The sequence below is a fragment of the Mauremys reevesii genome, linkage group 11 (assembly GCF_016161935.1).
Source record: "Mauremys reevesii isolate NIE-2019 linkage group 11, ASM1616193v1, whole genome shotgun sequence".
NCBI classification, from domain to species: Eukaryota; Metazoa; Chordata; order Testudines; family Geoemydidae; genus Mauremys; species Mauremys reevesii.
In genome coordinates, this window is record NC_052633.1 from 64,377,239 (window position 1) to 64,398,441 (window position 21,203).

Consider the following 21,203-nt stretch of genomic DNA (forward strand, 5'->3'; position numbering starts at 1 on the left):
CCATTGAAGTTTTATTTATTTGACACTGTGACTTATTAAATCTAAACTGGCAACATAACAAATTCCCTAGTTTCCATGGCACTCTGGTGCAGCAAACTGGAAATTCTATGACAGTTTCATTTAGATTAAAAAGGTAGCAGCTTTGAATTAACTATAAAAATGAATAATTCAATCAGTCCAGTAGCTCCTGTGTTTATGCTGCCCCATGTTTCAGTTTTCAATATGCTGCTGATTCAGCAGATTCATGGGAGGAAGCTGAAGGTTTTGGCAGCTAGATAGGGGACAACTGGATCCTCTAGCACTTGGGAAGACAAGGGGTGGCAGTCTGGGGTTGGGGGGTAAAGACATTAGATGCATGCTACTGCTGAAGTGATCAGCTGTGAAATACTTCACTGTGTTGACATTTGAATCGCCATCTTTTGACTGTGATGTCACCAATCCACCAAGATGATCGGGACCATTTACAGTTCAGAACTATTGTTTCAGGCTGTCTGCTGACAGCACTGCATCAATTTACACTTAGTTCACATTTGCAAAGTTATCTTAATGGAAGGCTTAGATTCCAGACTGCAGCAAGAGGTGGGTTCTGTAGCAATTTCCAGTCATGGAATTGCAGAATACAGAGATAGACACTGTGGTTGTTATTTTATGAGGTAAGATGAAGGCTCTTTTCTTGAATGGAATTATATCAAATCCGGAAAGGCTATTTTAACACAAATGAGGAGTCCTTGTGCTACTTTAGAGACTAACAAATTATTTGGGCATAAGATTTCGTGGGCTAAAACCCACTTCATCAGATGCATGGAGTGAAAAATACAGAAAGTGGGTATATATATTACAGCACATGAAAAGATGGGTGTTGCCTTACCAAGTGTGTGTGTGAGGGTCCAGTGCTAATGAGGCTAATTCAATTAAGGTGGAGGTCACCCATTTCCAACAGTTGACAAGAAGGTGTGAGTATCAGCAGAGGGGAAAATTACTATTTGTAGTGACCCATCCACTCCCAGTCTTTATTCAGGCCTAATTTGATGGTGTCCAGTTTGCAAATTAATTCCAGTTCGGCAGTTTTTAACACAATTTTAACACAAGCACACACCCCTCAAACATAAGTCACTGGGGCATTACGCAGATAAAAGCTCCGTCTGTTTAACAAAGGGAAGATAGAGACTCCCCTACCCCACCTTCTCCAATCAGACCCAGTCCCACTGGTAATCAATTGTGCATCTTCTAAACAGCCATAGTTTACAAAGGCAACAGCCTCTTATATGGACCTGAGGTCTTAATAGCTGCTCAGGCCCTGTTTAATTGTAACGATATACATCTAGGAGAAGTTGGAGAGGTAACGGGAATCTCCCAAATGAGACTCCCTGAAGCTAGCATAGGCCTTTTCCTACAGTCTCTCACTGTCATGCTACCATCAGTGTAGCCCCACCAGTGGTTTCCAAATAGATATGCTCTAGCTCAGCCAGAAGTTATGGGCCTGATGTAGGAATCATTGGATGAGGTTCTATGTCCTGTGTTACGCAGGCGGTCAGACTAGATGATCACAGTGGTCCCTTCTGACCTTAAAATCTGTGACTCAGTGGAAACAGCCCTGCTAGTGTAGACCATCCTGTGGTCTCTTTAGCATTACTCTGAACAGGGTTAAACAACACAGTGGTGAAATACCTCCATATCTGTGCCTTGTCTACATCAGCGCTCCAGCCACTGATGCAGGTGGAGCTGCAACAGTGAGAGATTTTTAGAAAAATGCCAGAGCAGACAAGGTAACATAGTGTAGGTAAGGCCAAAGTAAAGCTGTGTTGCTATATTCATTCCCCTCCAATCATAAAATCATCGGACTGGAAAGGACCTTGAGAGGTCATCTAGTCCAATCCCCTGCACTCATGGCAGGACTAAGTATTATCCAGATCATCCCTGACAGGTGTTTGTCTAACCTGCTCTTAAAAATCTCCAATGATGGAGATTCCACCACCTTCCTAAGCAATTTATTCCAGTGCTTAACCACCCTGACACTTAGGAAAAACTTCCTAATGTTCAACCTAAACCTCCCTTGCTGCAATTTAAGCCCATTGCTTCTTTTCCTATCATCAGATGTTAAGAAGAACAATTCTTTCCCCTCCTCCTTGTAACAACTTTGTATGTACTGGAAAACATATTCCCCCTCAGTTTTCTATTTTGCAGACAAAACAAACCCAATTTTTTCAATGTTCCCTCACAGGTCAATGTTTTCTAGACCTTTAATCATTTTTGTTGCTCTTCTCTGGACTGTCTCCAATTTGTCCACATCTTTCCTGGAATGTGGCACCCAGAACTCTCTGGAGCCTCAAGCACAGGAATGCAGGGCTGTGTTTCAGTGAAAGGAAATAATCTTTCTCTACCCCTTGCCCCACTACCACTACTCCGGTAAGTATCCGTTACTGATGAAACAGATAGAGGACAATTACATTGGAAAAGAAAACAGAGGGCTAGATCCTACTTTCCTGATTCACCCAAGCAATTGTGGTGCCTTCAAAGGAACTACTGTCATGAACCATGAGCCAGAATGTCCAGTGGAAATAGAGGGATGAAAGTGCAACATGTATTTTAATTTCTCTCAGTTTAAGGAGGAATCTCTGTGCTGCCGCTGGCCCGCATTGATGGCTGCAGGTTAGCATTGGCGCTCAGAGATGCTTAATACAACCTGGAGACTAGATGAAAACTCCCGCAAGGGTAGGAGAAGAAGCAGCTGCATAGCAAGAGTCATGTGTTGCTAGACTCTGCTGCCACTTTCACTCAGCTCCTCCCCCAGCATATGCCCCACACTAGTAAAACCAGGATTTTGCCCCAAGGATGTTGTCAGCAGATGGATGCATTTTACTAACATAAGCGGTTAAAACTCAATGGAATGTATCAGCAAACATGAGAAAGTAAACACTGGTTCAGTGTGGACATGGGCTAAATGCAAATTTTAAATAAATAGTGTTAATGCAGTGGTAAGGCTACAGCAAGGGGTTCACTCTTGGAATGTCCTGAGCGCTCAATATTTCAACCTTAACTTTGCATTGAAGAAAGTTAATTTTTGTTTTAAACTATTTTTTAAAGTGTGTTCTAATGAGAGAAAGAGAAATCTAGAGTTATTTGGCTTGGGTAGCTTACTCTGACTTTATCAACCATGTTTGTCAATTGTTTGATCAGGTCCTACTGCTTTCCTTTTGCAGAGCTTTCAAGTTCTTTTAACAAGCAGGTTTTTGCTGAAAGGTCTCTACTTGGGGGTTCTCTCTCCTACCGAGTTTATAAGAATAATAGGCTCCCAGCCGCAGCAGAGCACATGGAGGCATCCTTAGCTGACCTTAAGTAAGTTCCTTGATGAATAAGGACCAATTCAGCCTAAGACCTTACAAGACGGATAGCTTCAGCAACAATGTAAGAACAGCCTTAACAAATGTGCACTTGAAATTAGAGCTGGTTAGAAAGCCAATATTTTTCCTGCAAGAAATTTTAAATTAAAAACAGTTTTGAATTGGCATTGTCAGTCGTTCTTTTTTTAAACCAAGAAATCACAAGAAATTACATTAAAAAATCAACATTTTCATTTTGGTACTGTGTGTGTGTGTGAGAGAGAGAGAGAGAGAACATTTTCCATCAGAACTGATATGTCCCCTTGAAAATTTTCAGTTTTAATTAAATCATGTTTTGGGTAGGTAAATTTCTGCACTAAAAATTTTGACCAGCTCTACTTGAAATGTGATTTTAAATAAAATTGAAATGCACACTTCCTCCAGAGGCTCCCATAGGAGAGGGTGAAGGGGCATGAAGGATCTACAACGTGATTCTGCTCTAATGGTTAGACCTGATTTAAAATTATTATTAAACATTTATATGGATAGCTCAGTGGTTTGAGCATTGTCCTACTAAACCCAGGGGTGTGAGCTCAATCCTTGAGGAGGTCACTTAGGAATTTGGAGCAAAATCAGTACATAGTCCTGCTAGTGAAGGCAGAGGGCTGGACTCGATGACCTTTCAGGGTCCCTTCCAGTTCTGTGAGATAGGATAGGCTTTATTAAAAACAAAAAAAGTATCTAAAGGCTGCAATCAGTGAGATGCCCCATTGTGATAGGCACACTGCAAATATAGAATAAATGATAGCTCCTGTCCCCAAGGAGCTTACAATCTAAAATGTTTGTAACTTTAAAACTACTGACCTGATTTTTGTCAGGTACCAAGGGGATTGATTCGATTGGATGAAACCTCCACAAAATATGGCATGGAAATCAGTGCAGAGAAAACCAAGCTGATGACAAACAAACGTGATGGGATCAGCTCACATATCACTATCAGTGGACAAGAGCTGGAGACCGTGAAACAGTTCAAGTATTCATCACTGATGAAGGATCCAAGGCAGAAATTCGGGCAAGAATTGAGCAAACAGCAGCAGCAGTGGCAAAGCTAAAGCCAATTTGGAGGAATAAGAACATCTCCCTGGAATCCAAACTGAAATTGCTGCATGCACTGGTCATTGCCATTTGTCTGTATGAGTGTGAGACATGGACCCTTACAGCAGAACTTGAATGGAAAATACAGGTAGTAGAGATGATATACTTCTGTAAAATCTTGGGCATCTCCTACTTCGACCACATCACTAATGAAGAGGTCAGCAACATAATCACCCAATGCGCCGGGTCCAGGGCCGGCTCCAGGCACCAGCATTCCAAGCTGGTGCTTGGGGCGGCATTCTGCAAGGGGCGGCACTCCCTGTTGTTTTGCCCCCAGCAGCGCGCCGAATTGCCGCCTCCGGCGGTGGGGGCAATCCGTGTTCCCTTAGGGCGGCAGGCGCGTTTCCGCGGCGGCAATTCGGCAGCAGCAGCTTCTATGTTTAGCTGTCCGGGTGGCTTCAGCTAAACATAGAAGCTGCCGCTGAATTGCCGCTGCCGCGGAAACACGCCTGCCACCCTAAGGGCACATGGACTGCCCCTGCCGCCCACGGCGGCAATTTGGTGTGCTGCTTGGGGCGGCGAAAACTGTAGAGCCGGCCCTGGCGGGGTCATATGAAGACCTCCTGACGACCGTGAAGAAGCGCAAGCTGAAGTGGTATGGCCATGTAACAAGATCATCTGGCCTATCCAAGATCATCCTCCAAGGGACAGTACGGGGGAAGAGAAGAAGAAGTAGACAGAAGAGATGGACTGGCGACATAAAAGAATGGACAGGAATGGACTTTGCGGAGACTCAGGCACTGACACAAAATTGTCAGAGGTGGAGACAATTGGTTGATTGCTCATCAGTGACTGTGCCCCAACAACCAACACAGTTATGAGAGTAATGACTAGGGGGATCTATTTAAAAAACAAAACAAAAACCAAGTCTGAAGGTTTTAGCTTCACTCATTTTAGTTGGTTGGGTGCTCAGGTTCTGATTGAAACATATGGAGAAACCACTTGAATGGTTCAAAAACTGTTTATCTGATTTTCCTCAGGGTCCCCCAAAAATGTATTTGTAGAGAAGACCAAGCATGGAAAATTTAATGAGAAAATTATAAGCAATCCAAAAAGCGAGAGAAGAATGGAAGCTGGAGTTCCACGTGCCATGTTGGTGCTTGCTCTAACACAATAGAGAACATTTTCAGGACAAGTAAAGTTTGTGGTCAATATTACTTCAGTGTTAGTTCTTTATTCAAAACAGAATTCTGTACAAATTAAAAAGGAGTATTATGGCATTTCAAGGAAAATGTCCTGTCGGAGGGCAAGGCATTCAGCACTTGTGAATGAAAAGCTGAAGAAACATTTGATCTGATTAGAACAAACCTGTGAAGACTCCCCAGAATCTGAGCACAAACAGCTTGTAGGCAGCACCAGTCTTGATGAGACTGAAGAGATGACCATTTGAAGTTACGATGCAATTACAACTTCAGTTGATCAGGGTAAGGAGAAGAAATAGAGCAGCTGGCAACAGAAAGAGCATAGCAGCAAGCTTCCTTAAGTGGAGCTGATACAACAACATATCAATCGAGCACAAACCAGCAGGAAACACAGGTTTGCCTACCAAAAATACGAATGGGTTTTGACTGATTTTCCAAACTGACCTGGCTGATGTGATGTACCTAGAAATTGCACTTGAACACAGATGACATGGAGATAAACATCATAATGGGAGATGTACAGCAAATGGATAGATACCAACATTGCCATAGGAACCACTCTGCAAAACTGTGTAGGAGTGCAGCAAGTCATGAAAAGCTTTTAGGAAGGAAGGAGGGGATCGTGACTGAGGCAGCTCAATTCACTCAGTGACTGGTAAATTTAATCTAGATATTAATAAAAGTGCATTAACTTTCAAAGAGATTTAGAAACAGAATGCAAAACAGAAAAGGGCTTTGTCTTTTATTGCTCCTCTGCGACTTAGGAAGCAATGGGGTGCTTCCTAATAAAGTGGCTCATCCCTCACCCCATTTCCTAGAGAGGCACCCAGGAGAGGAGGGAGTGTGCACAACGGATGACGGGCCCAATTTTGCTGTAACTGGGAGGAGAACCAGGACCTCAGTGTTTGAACTGTGAAGTTCTGGCTGAATTCCCCTTGCAAGGGGTCTGGTGTTCTTCAGACTAATGCAAGGAGAGTTTGTGTTACATGCGTTTTTACACTTAACTTTACATCCCCTTCACAGTGCACAATCCAGAACTGTTCCTAGCTACACCAGGCATTGACCCCATTGCTCACCTTTGCCTCTCCCAGCCTTCACGTTCCCAATGCAGCACTATGCAGGAGAGTTGGGGGAGTGGGAGGTGGGCGGCACATGGGCTGCTGCTTCCTGGCTCTCCACAGGAGGGGAAGCCTCTTCAGGAGGTCCAGCACCTGCAGCTCAGGCTACCAACAGCTGCCTCTAGTGGCACAGGCCACTGAAGCATCCACTGTAATTCAGCCAAAAATACTGAGCTGTCGGGCACTTCCTGAGAGATCACATGAAGGAAAAAAATGCAGCAAAATCATACGACTCACAAAAGATATAATAGGAGTTGGCAGCACTGCAGCTGGTTCATGTGGTCTGCTTCCCCCTTAGTGTGTCCGTGTGTGCATGCACACATAGGTGAAAACCCTGGGACAAGGCAGAATTTTAAAACAGACTTTTTTCCTTTTGCTTGTTTTGTACATTGGAAACATCTGCTGCTGTCTCCTCCCTGTGCTGGAGAACCCTTTGGAGCAATGGTTCTCAACCAGGGTACGCGGACCCTTGGGAGTACTTAGAGGTCTTCCAGGCTGTACATCAACTCATCTAGATATTTGCCTAGTTTTACAACAGGCTACATAACAAGCACTAGCCAAGTGAGTACAAACTAAAATTTCATACAAACAATGACTTTGCTGCTCTATATACTATACTCTGAAATGGAAGTACCATATTTATATCTCGATTGATTTATTTTATAATTGTGTGATAAAAGTGAGAAAGTCAGCAATTTCTCAGGAATAGAGTGCTGTGACACTTGTGGTTTTTTATGTCTGATTTTGTAAGCAAATCGTTTTTAAGTGAGGTGCAACTTGGGGGAATGCAAGACAAATCAGACTCCGGAAAGGGGTACAGTCATCTGGAAAGGTTCAGAGCCACCGCTTTGGAGAATTGAAATGGAAGAATGCCATCACAACAGCCTGAAACTCAAACTGCAGTTTTCTCAGCCTTGTTACGTCATGGATGTATAGATGGCTCACCAGTTGCTGGGTATTAGATTGTTGATTCTGTAAGTCTCTGGTTGGTGCACAGAGGGATGTGCCAGGTTGTGGCACTCCAGCACAAAGGCAGGGTAAGAACTACTGGACCAGAAGTAATTCTCCAGCTCCTTGCGCTTCCAGGGCCAGATATGTAAAGGCATTTAGATGCTTAATGCTCATTGGGAATTAGATGCCTAAATATCTTTACAAATCCTGCCCCCACTCTCTCTCAGAAGTGCAAGGGAAAAATGGGTGGCATATAGGTGGAGAATGGGCAGGTCTGCAGCAACTTGAGCTTATGAGCCTCATAAAGCCAACGGTGCTATGCATTCCCCTCTCTTGCCTCATTCCTGCTAGTAAGCAGGAGCAGCTTGGCCACACAGCATTATTGTGGGATTGGGAATCCTCTGAGCTTCCTTGTCCACTCATATTTTAACCCTGCCTCTGTACCCCTGAACTATGCAGGATCAAGCCCCACAGAAGGACTTTCCTTCTGGGGAAAACTTAAAACTTGTCACACTTCAAGCAAAAAATCTTTTACCTTTTTTGTTTTCTCTTGACATGTTTGCTAGCTCCTGAAATTATTGATGTGTAAATGGGTTCTCTCTTTCACAGCCTCCTCGTCCCTTATTCCTAGTTCAACCCAGTGGCAATGTCAGACGAAATCTGAGGTATAAGTCATTGCAGAAATAGACACACTGAAAACTAGTCAAAAAGAGAAAAGATTTATGGGTGCAATGATCCCCTACATGGGAGGAGATACTTAAGAAGGTAATCACCTGGCATTGGTAGAAAAAGTACGAGGGTACCAAGGAAACCTGGGAAGGAGAGTGAAAGGAATGATCTCTGATATGGGGGTTGGACTAGATGACCTCCTGAGGTCCCTTCCAACCCTGAGATTCTATGACATGCCATGCAACAGCCAGTCATCTTCCCAACAGGTGTCTCCAAATCAGTGTGAGAATCAGGGCTGATATAAAATGCTGCAGTTAGCTCTGAATAATGTAGAGCCTTATTTATCATGGAGGACATGGAGCCTAGTGGGAAGCTATGAGTTGTCTAGAAGGACTGCAAGCTTGTTTCTGCTTTTTGTGTTTCCACTGTTGTCACTTTGCCTAATTATTTAACACTGGCCCTCTTCATGATGCCAACAATTACACCAGATCTTCTCTAAAGCTTTAGAAGCGAAGGATTCTGGGGCATACGTGAGAACTGGTGTGCAGCTGGGGGATAAACATGTCTGAATGTCAGGTTGTGACTTGTGTCAGGTGTCATGTATCAGGTGTCACTAAAGTTGGGCAATCACCTGTCAAGTGGCCATTTTTTGGCAAAGAAGGGGGGCAAAAACAGATGGATCTACATTTTAGCAAACAGCAGCATGGACCCTCTTTCACTGTGAGACACCATGACTCCAACTTCACAGCAGGAATGAAGTTTATCTAGGGGTGACCCTCAGGAAAATGCATTTCAAAGGGCACTGGACTGTAAAAGTTTGGAGCAAAAACTCGCCAAGGTAGCGCTCTCTCTCTCTCTCTCTCATACACCTAAGCAGGCAAAAGAACCAGTCATTTGACTTTGGGAGGGATCCTGACCTGAAATTTGGTCAGCCCTGTTGCTGGGAGCATGTGGTAAGGATATTATCTTGAACCAAGTCTACTTTGTTAAGTTTTAGCACTAGGAAGCATTTTGTCTTTATTTCTTTTGTAAGCATTTCTGACTTTAGTGCCTTGGGCTTACTTAAAATCTATCTCTTTGTAATTAAATAAACTTGTTTTATTCTTTAATCAAAATCAGCAGTGGCCACCTGAGACTGAGAAGGAGCCAGAATTTACCAATATACATTGCCAAAGAGTCACATTTATACGTCAGCAGCCCTCCCATCAGCTCTGCCCCCGCTTCCAGTGCCTCCCACCCACTGGCAGTCCCACCGATCAGTGCCTCCCCTTCCCTCCCTGCACCTCCCAACCAGCTGTTTTGTGGTGTGCAGGAGGCTTAGAGGGGGAGGGGGAGGAGCAAGGGCACAGCAGGCTCAGGGTAGGGGGCAGGAAGGGGTGGAGTGGGGGCAGGGCCAGTGGCAGAGCCAGGGGTTGAGCAGTGAGCCACCCCCCGGCACATTGGAAAGTTGGGACCTGCAGCTCCAGCCTGGAGTTGGTGCCTATACAGGGAGCCGCATATTAACTTCTAAAGAGCCGCATGTGACTCCGGAGCCACAGGTTGGCCACCCCTGATCAAAATGAATCCAGTGTTGCATTCAAACTGAATTATTTGGGTAACTCCAATTAAAGTAGCAAACTGTTGGATATTGTTCCCTTACAGGGGCGATGGACCTAAAATATCGAACTGTCCAAGAAAGGGCTGGACAGTGCAGAACATTTTGGGCTGTGTGTTGGAGTCACCCTGCAAATGGTAACCAAGGCTGGTGGAAGCCAGCATGTGACTGCAGCGTGCTGGCAGGCTGCATCTGTACACAGACACTCAGGATGTGACCTGCTGTTTTGCTGTAAGTGAGCTGCCCAGTTTGGGGTCGACAGCAGCAAAGCATTGTGGGGTACCCCAGGTTACAGGGCAAGTGGTGACAGAACTCCTCAGTGGTCATGACTGCACCCTGGAATGTGACGACAACCCTCCTGTTAGGGTGCTAAATGTTATTATCCCTATGTTGCAGGGGGGAGAATTAAGGAAGACTTTGGGCAAGGTGCTGAGTACCTCCAAGAGATGCTGAGCAGCCTCCACTCTTACTACAGACAAACTTAGCCTCTCCATTGATTTCAATGGGAGCTGAGAGCATTCAATACCTTGCAGGATCAGACCAAAGTCACTATAGTTTATATTTTCAATCCTGGCCATTTCAGCTTTAGAGGGCTCAACTTTGACACCAGTGGCCTCATTTGCAGACGTACTGCCTTTGCCAGCTCTTGCAGATGGGGGTGCTCAGCACTGCTGAAAAGTGACTTACTCAAAGCTGATGGGTAAATTAGCTGCAGAGCCAGGATTAGAACTCAGCAGCAGCTGGCTCCAGTCCCTCTGCTCACAGCACACCTCCCTGTCAAAGCATTTTACAGAGCTTATGATCATGGAAGAAAGTGATCCCTTTTGCCTCAACAGAAACAGTCATTTCATGAGCTGCAAAGTTCAGGAGGAAGGCTGCAGCAAATTCCTTAGCTTGTGCAAAATTAGCAAATTCAGCTGACATCCTTCAGTCACACGCTCACATTGTGCAAGAGTGGCTTGGCCTTTCCACACAAAGGGAGACTTGGGAAAGCCCCATCCGCCAACGTATGCATGTGTATAAGTGCAAAGGGCAGGGGAGGGTTCCTGTGTGACTGGAGCACCCAGAGGCTGGAAGCCAAAAGGAAGGCTCTGTACACACAGTCATCTGTTAACAACAGCACTGACACGCTGCCAATTTAAAAACTGGGCTTGCTTCCAAAATCACTGCTGGCCTCTGGGGAGGTGCTTTGCCAATAGCAGGAGTCACAACTAAGTGACAACGTCAGACTATGTGGGAGGCCTCATCTAGACTGGCTACAATGGCGTCTAGGGATCTGGCCACCACATAGTTGCCCCTAACCCAGTGACAACACGGTTAAAGGCCATAGTGTAGATAGTACCTAACTGTGGTTCTGTAACCAGGTTGTAGTTGTGGTGCAGAGGGGACCTAAAAGTCATCCTGAAATCCTGCCTCCACAAGACATAAGATGCAATGGGAATGTGAGGTTCTGCTGTATAAGTGTAGGGGCATAATTCTGGCAGCCCATGCAGGGGTGCAGGGGGATTGTATGCATTTCACATGCCGTGCAACTGAGTTTGGCAAACTACATCCATGACAGCACATATAGGGGGGTTGTGATAGGAAGGGACATGATCAGCTGATCTGCAACTATGTAGATGTGGGTGACTTTCCTAGGGGCAGCGTCATCTGCCACTGAAGGCATCTGCAGGTTGTGCGTGGCAGAACACTCTCCAAATATGGTAGGTAGCTGTGATATAAGCAGGGAAACCTGTTGAATAAGCAGGTACAGACAATCTGACAGCAGTGCACGGTGGCGGCGCTGCTGCCCTTATAAAATGCCACAGATGACCAAAGATGTTACTGGACATGGTGAATGGAGGCTGCCATCAAATAAGCCGGCAGCCAATTACAACCTATAGGGCAGTGGTGGGCACCCTGCGGCCCGTGGGGTAATCTGATTGCGAGCCGTGAGACATTTTGCTGATGTTGACTGTCCACAGGCACAGCCCCCCCCCCCTCTGCAGCTCCCAGTGGCCACGGTTCGCCGGTCCCGGCCAATGGGAGCTGCGGGAAGCAGCGGGCTGCAGGTGGCCCACCATTGCTATAGGGGCATGCAATGGTCCCTCCAGAAATAACTCTGGAAATATGGAGGAACTATGAGGGCTCAACGGCAGTTGCTAGGAGAAGGAATTCTGAACTTACATCTGTACCCGGGTTTGTCACCCTACTCATTGCAATTTCTGCACCAGTATGGCATGTAGCTTGCATTGATGAGAGAGTGGGACTGGAACTGCACCCATCTTTTCCACTATAATCCAATCACCGTGCAGGTGATTCAGCAACACAAGGCTGACTCTGTAACCTCTTAATCTAAGTGCTGTGGTGATGGGGACAGGCAGAGGATGATACAGCAGCTCCTGAGTCACAATCCTGTACATAGGTGGCCTGGGAGTGATGGTCATTTGTCATAGACTGAAGCAGATGCCATATTCATATCTGTCCTGTGTGTCAGAGCAGCCCTATCTAGAGACATGGCTGCTCTCCTGAACTGGGGAAGGGGATGGAAAAAGATCTCTAAAAAATACTTGTTCTGTCAGAATTCTGCATCTGTCTGCTGCAGTCTAAATATAAAGAAAACCCAAATAAATGTTGAAACTTGGAATTTTTTCATGTGCCTCGACAGAGGCGATGGACCTGGGCATAGTTGGGCACAGTACAACATAGCTATTGGCTTCACTCAGTGCGCCGAGACTTGCTGGCGAGTCACAGCTAGGAGTGATTCTCTTTACACCTTTTATTAGATTGGCAAATCTGAGACTGGACGTAGATGCTGTGGTGTGTGATTTGCCATTGGCTCTTCAATGGCCTGCAAACCTGTGTCACTGCCAAAGGGTGTTAATGACAAACTTATGCTCGTTTGTATAGGCCTTGTTATGCTTCTGTCATCAGAGCATACGCATTGGCAATGATCCATCCAGGTGAGGATAAGGAGGGCGTCTATCAAACTCTCGGTAGCATCATCAGGTTGGTCCCATGTAATGATAAGCTTATCATTTTAGGTGATTTCAATGCCCCAGTTGGTCATCACTATGCATCATGGGGCAATGTGATAGGTCGTCACAGAATAGGTAATATGTACTCTAACTGCTTGCTATTACTTTCAAAATGCACTGAGTACAATCTAGTTATCACCAACAAGTATAAGATGACCTGGATGCTCCCTGGTTCAAAACACTGGCATATGATCTGTAGGTGAAGAGATCTCAGGGACGTCTGGCTCACTCACGTCAGGAGAGGCCAGACTGCAAGTCAGAACCATAGACTCGTGAGAAGTCAAATATTTCTCTGTATTCTTCTCAAGCAGCATAGATAGTGACTCAAACTTGTGAAGAAAATCAATTTTTCAGCCTGGAAAACTGTGATACACAGTCTAAGATCCAACAGAAACTCATAGAAGCATTTTCCTTAATTACAGAAGCCACCGTGGTTGCTGAGACCGCTTGGAAACATTTTTGGGACAAAACATATAATATGGCTGATGAAGTTCTTGGTTTCATTCAGAGGAAACATCATGATGGGCTTGATGAGAATGTCCCTGAAATATATCAGGTCTTGAACTCACAGCATGTTATCTATATAACTTACACAGAGGACAAGGATCCAGCAGCTAGGAAGACTGCATATCATTGAGCCAAAAAGACGGTTGAGATCAGACTTTGGCAAATGAAAAACCAGTGGTGGGAAAAGAAAGTATAGAGCTACAACTGGCAGCAGACCATAATGATACCAAAAACTTTTTTTGCTGGCCTCTGTGCTGTGTATGGCCCCAAGTGCAATCAGATAACCCCTGTGTGGTCACTGGATGAAAATTGACTCAACTAACAAAAAAGAAATACTTGAGTGATGGATGGAACATTTCAGTTCCTTTCTCAATCTCCCTTCCAACATTTCTGAGGAAGCAATTAATGCTCTTCCGCAACTTCCATTAAAAGAAGCACTTGCACTAGCCCCCACCTTACATGAGACTATCACAGCAATCAAGCAAATGTCAAAAAGGAAAGCAGATGAACCAGATGGCATTCCAGCAAAGATCTATAGGCAGAGCGGCTACCACACTGCAAGACATCTCATGTGGCTCTTCCGTATTATCTGGGAGCAAGAGACGGTGCCATAGGATTTCAAGGATGCCAACATTGTGCACCTCTATAAACATGAGTGGTAGTGTAAACTGTGATAATCATTGTGGTATTTTCCTGGGAAAATTGCTGGGAAAATTCTTGCACAGGTCATACGGAATAGATTTAACACTATCTTGTGGAAACCATCCTCCTTGAGTCTCAGTATGGATTTTGTTCTGGATAGGGCATTATAGACATGATCTGCACATCCCATCAGTTTCAGGAAAAGTGCTAGGAGCAAAACCATGGTCTTTATACAGGGTTTGTTGACTTAGCTAAAGCTTTTGACTCTATAAATCATGAGAGAATCTGGCAACTTTTTGTTCATCTTTGGATGTCCTCCTACGTTAATTTCTGTCATTCGGTCCTTCCACGATGGGTGGTGGAAAATGGCAAGGTATCACACTCCTTTCCAGTCACTAATGGCACCAAATAAGGTTGTGTGCTGACTCCCACAGTCTTCTCCATCCTTTTTTCCAGCTATGCTTATGGATGCATTTTATGACTTTGACAGAGAAGTATTTATCCAGTTGTACATGGGTGGGAAGTTTTATAGTCTGCAATGCTTCCATGTTCACATGAAAGTGACAGATTTACTCATTAAGAAACCTTTATTTGCTGATGACTGCACTGGTAGCTCACTCGATGACAATCAGTTTTTAACTGATCACTTTGCTCATGCAGTCAGCTATTTTGGTTTCATAATCAGCTTAAAGAAAACTGAAGTACTATACCAGCCTGTGCTGGGGGATGTGCATGTCTACCCAATTATTAAGATCAGCAATGCTCCTCTCAAGTCAATGGAATAGTTTTCCTAGCTAGGGAGTATGTTGTCATAGAATACCACAATTGACGATGGAATAGAATGATCGGGGCATCAAGCCTATGGAATGATAGCAGCATCGAAATAAGCATTACACTAAATGTCTATTAGGCAGTCAAGCTTACAACACTTCTATATAGTTGTGAGACACGGACAACATACTGCCACCACATTAGGAAACTTGACCAGTGTCATATGTGCTGTCTTCAGTCTGGTTGCTTCTTGAGTCAAATGGTGAGACAGGATTCCCAATATCTAAATTCTTAATCGTTGTCGGATGTCTGCCATTCAAAGCATGCTCATAAAAGCTCAGCTACATTGGCCTGGACATTTCATTGGTATAGCCAACTCAAGAATGCTCAAGGCCATATTTTATAGACAGTTAAAGCAACCCATTCTCATTGGGGCCAGTACAAATGATAAAAAGATAAACTGAAGTCAAACTTGAAAGCATTTCAGGTTGACCCCAGCAACTGGGAAACAACAGCCCATGACAAAGCTAGGCAGCGGCAGATTTGTCATGTTTCCATTAGCTGCTTTGAAGGAAAGTGCATTAAAACCTTATTTGAAAAACATGAACAACCTACAATGATCATGGATGGTTTTGTTTGTCCCACCTGCACCATGTTTGTAGTTCTCACTTTGGTCTGACCTTGCATACACATATTCACCTATAGTGTTTGCTGAATCCTCATGCAAACATCAATGTGAGACCCCATCATCATGTAGTTCCAGCAGCAAACCTCCTCCCCAAACACATACACACATGGTGGGAATTCAGTTACCTCAGAAGCTGCAATAGTAGCTATAAAGTAGCTGTTCCATAGACTAGAGGAAGGATTTCTTTTGCCCCCAGTCTCTGCATAACACCATTGGGCACAGGCACAGCCCATTTGCTTAGACTGTGCTTTTTTTGTGAGGAGAGCTACTTAAGTTGCCAAGCATGAAATCCTACAGAAGGACTGGCTTCAGTGCTAAGACTTCCCAACACATTGAATAAGTCCCGTTTATATTTTCATGCAAGGCTCATGTGCTGATGCTGTGGTGCATGTGCACAGAGCGTGGCAATGAGTAATGCTAAGCAGAACTGAAAATACTGCAGAACTTGAGTTTGAAGGAGGTGAAAGGGGAATGGGGAAAAGAGGGACGTTTCATACACAGAGTGAACTGCTGACAAATTCTGCCATGGCACTCAGTTACATAATCAACTGAGCAACTCTATATTTACACTAGTGTAAATGGGAGCAGCATTTGACCCTATGTCTGTATGACTAAGGTTGGGTTTAAGAAAAAAGAGTGAGGAAATTATGAGAAAATGGGCAGCTACTAAGCATCACAAATAACTTACAAAAGGTGTTGGCCTATTAAAGCTACATGGGGAATTAGCAATATTCAATAAAACCAAGCCCCTTAGCCTGTATAAAGGTCAGAAACCTAGAAATTCCACCAGGCCATTTCAGCAATTTAAAATATTATAGGTAAAATTCTGCTCTGTGTTACACTGACTCGGCTACTTTTGTAATGGGGGCAGGGAATACCAGGTGGTATGCAGGTTATCTTAGGAGGCCAGGCTGTTCTTTTAATTATATTTTCCCTTCAGATTTTGTGCTATTGCTCTGAATAATACCCCTTGCACCCAGTTTCTACTTTATTATAGCCATCAGCTAGAGAGTCACAAGAAGCAAGAAATGTGTTTCCCAAACTATTAATAGACCAAATGTCAGTTGCTCTGAGTAAGTGATTAACCTTCATAGTCAGTCATTGGTCAATCATTGCAAAGATTACAAACACAGGCATTGAGCACTACTAACAATGATATCTTGTCATCTATTTTCTCATCAATGAGTAACTATCTAATTCACTAATACTCATGGGGAAAAACATCAGTGTGGGGAAGGTGGGGTAGCCTCTTCTCTTCTCTTTTCTTCACCAGGACCATGTGCACCAAGGCATAGGTCTCTACCATTTTCTTCTGTGTGGACCAGCTACTGGATGGGAACACAATGCAATCAGCCAGGGTGTTTAAACATGGTCTCAGCCAAAGGTAATTTGTTTTTAAAGTTGGAGAGAAATTTGTTCAGTTGTTGTAGGTGGATGGGGAAAATATCTTGCCTGTTGTTTTTTTTTAAATAAGACTTTTTGGGTCACAAATAACTAAAACCCCTTTGATTTTTAAAACTTCAAACTTTGAATATGGCTAGTCCCCAATGAGGACTGTAGGAAAAGCTGATTCAGAGAGGTGTGGAGCACCCACAACTCCTACTCATTTCAGATGACGTGGTAGCTGTGGGTGATCAGGATCAGGCCTGGGTAATTTTTCTTTAATGCCACATTATGGAAGGCCATGGTACTGGAAGTAATGACATAAGTAAACACCTTAACTAGTTTTTTAAAATTGACTATGTATGAAGCAAATCTATACTCATTTATATTCTTGTTACCCAAGGCGTGATTCTGTGGGAACCCAGGACCTCTCAGGAGGAAGCAACTGCCTTACTCTTGTTTTGTAACAGATTGCAGGCAAGATTAGCATCCCAGTGCAGGTGTAGTAGCAGTTACACAGGGCCTAGTGGAAAGAGATGAAAAGTTATCGAGTTCCTTTCAGTAACAGTTGCACACAGCAGAAGAAAATGAATTAGGGACATGAAATTTCTGACTTAGTTCTTGTGAGTCATGTTGTGGAAAATTTGCCGGGTATGTCCGTATATTAAAATACAAGTTTTTTTCCTTAGAATGTCGGGCCACAGAGAGGGCTATTTTTGGCAGAGAACTTCCTCTGAAGAAATTCTATGGCCCCCAGCCCAACCTGGCATGGGTTCACAAATTCAAAAAAGCAGTAGAGCCAGCCTGGTTCTGCTGTAGTGAGGAGTGAGGCTGCAGAAAGACAAAACAAGGGACTTTTGCCTTTCTGCCTGCCACAATCTGTTCAGTTTGTGTTCAGCTCTGAGGGAGGAATCACACCCCAGTTACTAGGATGAGCCCTCATATTGGGTCCTTTCATTCAGGCTTTTGGTGAGGGAAAATAATTTGACCCCAAAGTAAAGTTCTAGAACTTCACTTTTAATACTGGATACTAGTGAAGGTCCAGCCTCACTCTATTTCCTCATTAGGCAAGGATGTTATGAATGTTACTGACATTCTCATGGCCCAAGATTGCCTTTGTGTGGTATAGAGCCGACTGCTAGTGGTAAGTGTCCCTTTCAGTTCTAAAGGGATAGAATTGTGTACTGAGGGTTTTTTTTTATTTGGGATAAATGCTCTCACGATATCCTTAGTCCTGGGTAGCCTATGCAGCCATGTGTTTCAAGTATTTTAAACATTTATAACATGTACATAGAGTGCCACAGGAGTTCTGAGTTAGACCTATTTTTAGGGGTGGGTATGGTTGCTGCCTTTTTACAGGAAGATGTCTGTTCCCGGGGATTACTTGCTCTGTGGAGAAAAACTGAGTCTCTTAATGGTCTGGTATTGCTTTTTCATTCTGATGCCACTTAATAAGCTCTTTGTTTTTGTAAGGAGAACTGTCCCTGTTATTTCACCATTATCAACCTTGGCTTCGAGGTGTTGTACTTGATTTGAAATCAAACTTTCTTTAACATTCATCATTCGCTAGAGGGCACCAACTGATCAACTAAAACAATAGCTTCTTCCCAGGCAAAAGGTTTCCCCCTAGAAGAGAATACAGGTCATAGCCAAGGCTAGAAGAGTGTTCTACAACGGGGTTGCAATCTGGTGAGGGCGTGAGGCCCATTACCTAAACTGATGTGGAAAGAGTGACATTGACAGATACCATGGGAAGATATCTAGTTAAAGAAATGTCATCCTTTGAACTCAAGAGATCTGAAACAATATTGAGCTCTTCATCCAAGTAAGAACAGCACTTAATTTTAGCTTTTTTGTTGGCAGGGTTAATGGATTACATATTCTTGTCTAATTTTCCTAAGTAGAGTCTCCTAAACCATACAAGAAAAGATTAATTTTCTTAAACAAACAGCAGCAAGAAACCTGAAAGGGAAATAAGTCAACAACAACCAACCAGAATGCTGTTGCCAGGCTGAAGAATGTAACAACTGAGAGCCATTATTTAATCTGTCCTCACAATGCAATTTGGATCTTTTTTTATTTGAGGGTAAAATAATTTAAACACTTGCTGCCCACATGTTGACCTTTATTTTAACCTGTAGCTCTGAAAGAATTTCAGACACTTATCTCCTGGAAATATTGGGTAGCATCACATTTTTGCTATTGTTTATGTTACCTAGTGCCTAAAGAGTCAGGGCCCCATTGTGTTAGCTACTGCATAGACCTGGAACCCAGGCCCAAGGGTTTACAGTCTCTTCGTGTACTACATTACTTAAGGTGTTTGTTCTAACAGTATCACCGGGACATACAACAGGATGGGGAAAAAAGAAAAAGAGCAGTTAAAAAAGGCTTGAAAAAACAAGTAGCTAAAAATGTTGTTAAAAAGATTTGGAAAGGATAAAAGAAACGAGCAATTTTTCATGTGTTTAAAAAAACTGTTCAGGCGCTTCTTTTGCGCTCATCAGATTAAAATAGCGTAACACATTTGGAGACATTGAGAATTGTCACTGTGCTACATAGCATGGCCATTTGGGACTTCACGGTGATGAAACTCAACACCTACTGTAAAAAAACAAAAAACCCTCACCCACAGCACTAAAGGAGAATCTCTATTAACTGTGTCATATTCTGCCAACAACTAAGTCGTTTTTCTGTTCATTAGAGAAGTTGTACACATACATACGAGCTAGTCCATCACTATTATTTGTACTGCTGTAGTGCCTAGAGGTCCAAACCTAGCATGCTACAACCATACACACACACACAAATATGGTCACTGCCCCCAAAGAATTTATGCTCGAAGTATAAGAAGAGAAGCAACAGTTAGATCCAACAAACATGAGGGGAGAGCATTTATTCTTCTCATTAGACAGAGGCTGCCCTTGAATGTCTAGGGTTCAGAGGAGTTAAAATCTCAGTGCTCACAGCAGTGTAACAAATCTGTGGCCACTTAGGGCTTCATGATTGTTGCTATCCTATATACCATGGCCATTCCCAACTTTACAGCAGGAACAGGGACAGAAACTCTTTACATAAGCACAAGCCCCTACTATTTGAACTAAGGGAGACTGTCCTTTAACCCTTAGCATTACAGGGCCTGTAACAGAGTGGAGCTGTTTGGATTCTATTCAGGGGTCAGAAGTGGATTATGCATACATAATAATAGCTAGCTTAGTTATAAAGCCTCAAATTTTACTTAATCCTTGGGAATCCAAATGCCTCTGAGCTGTTTGAATTAATTTGAATCAGAACTGTATTTGAAAAATGCCATACTATGTAGGGTAAAAAAAACCCCTACATTTACAAAATATGCCAGGTTGCATGCAGTGCTCCAAATACATGGACCTTCATATCTCAGCTCATTCAGAGGTGGTGAACCAGATTAAGAACCTTTCTGTCACTGCTGAACAAACAAACCTTTTCTGTGGGAAGCCATGTGTTGATTTGATTAGAAGGTGAGGGGTTTTCCCCCCAGTTATACCATTTGAGTAAACAGCATCCTAATTTGTGCTATGACAGCCCTTGGAACACAAATATGAACAAAACACCTACTATCATGTCTGTGAGGTTTGGTTGTTACAATGCCATCTCAATAATGCTCCCCACCCCACAATTGTTTTCCATCACATGTGGCTTATTCAGAATATGGCAGCATTTTAGTATGACAATTTTTATTAATATTTAATATTTGTTATGGTGGTTCCTTGAAGACCAAGTCTGGATTGTGACCACATTGGACTATACTCTGTACAAACACAGAGGAAGACGCATTCCTGCCCTAAAAAGACAAAGATCTCCCAACCAAAGTGATCTGGATGCTAATAGTCACAAGTCTTACAAAGTACATTGTTGTTGTTTGCTTTGTTGTTCTATTAAAGCCAAATACACTAAATCTCCTTGCCCTGCCTTCCCTCCCCTATTCAGCCCTTATATTTCTTCCACACACCAGTTCCAATGCTCTTTACTGGACCCTCCCAACATTCAACTCCCTCCCTCCCATAGAGATTCATTAAACTGATAAATATGTGACTGGGCTCTTGTAGAAGTGGGGCAGGCAGGAGCGATTTAAATGAGGAAAGTGTTGAGGACCAGAACAGAAAGGGCATCCCATGATGATGGTGATAAAGAGGGCAGAGTGCAGTTCAGGCAATCAGACTATCAAATTAATCAGTCAAATAGATCCACAGTTTACCACATGGGTATCACC

The 21,203-nt window shown here is 43.5% G+C and overlaps 2 protein-coding genes across 6 annotated transcripts in view; one reads left to right on the forward strand and one right to left on the reverse strand.

The window, feature by feature from the left end:
* LOC120375032 (glycerol-3-phosphate dehydrogenase [NAD(+)], cytoplasmic-like) overlaps window positions 1–21,203 on the reverse strand; it is a 52,787-nt gene that overhangs the window by 26,439 nt on the left and 5,145 nt on the right. The window contains exon 3 of one of the 5 annotated variants that reach the window (XM_039495593.1): window positions 8,222–8,385. The exons of 3 other annotated variants lie outside the window; for them this stretch is intronic. The gene's annotated coding sequence lies outside the window, so the exon portion shown is untranslated. The remainder of the gene's footprint in view (window positions 1–8,221; window positions 8,386–21,203) is intronic. One more of the 5 variants, XM_039495594.1, reaches the window with a different exon arrangement.
* The window catches only part of OSBPL11 (oxysterol binding protein like 11), a 79,783-nt gene continuing 75,422 nt past the window's right edge, over window positions 16,843–21,203 (forward strand). The window contains exon 1 of the mRNA XM_039495583.1: window positions 16,843–16,958. Within this exon, the coding sequence (XP_039351517.1) occupies window positions 16,918–16,958 (41 nt within the window). The 5' untranslated portion in view covers window positions 16,843–16,917. The remainder of the gene's footprint in view (window positions 16,959–21,203) is intronic.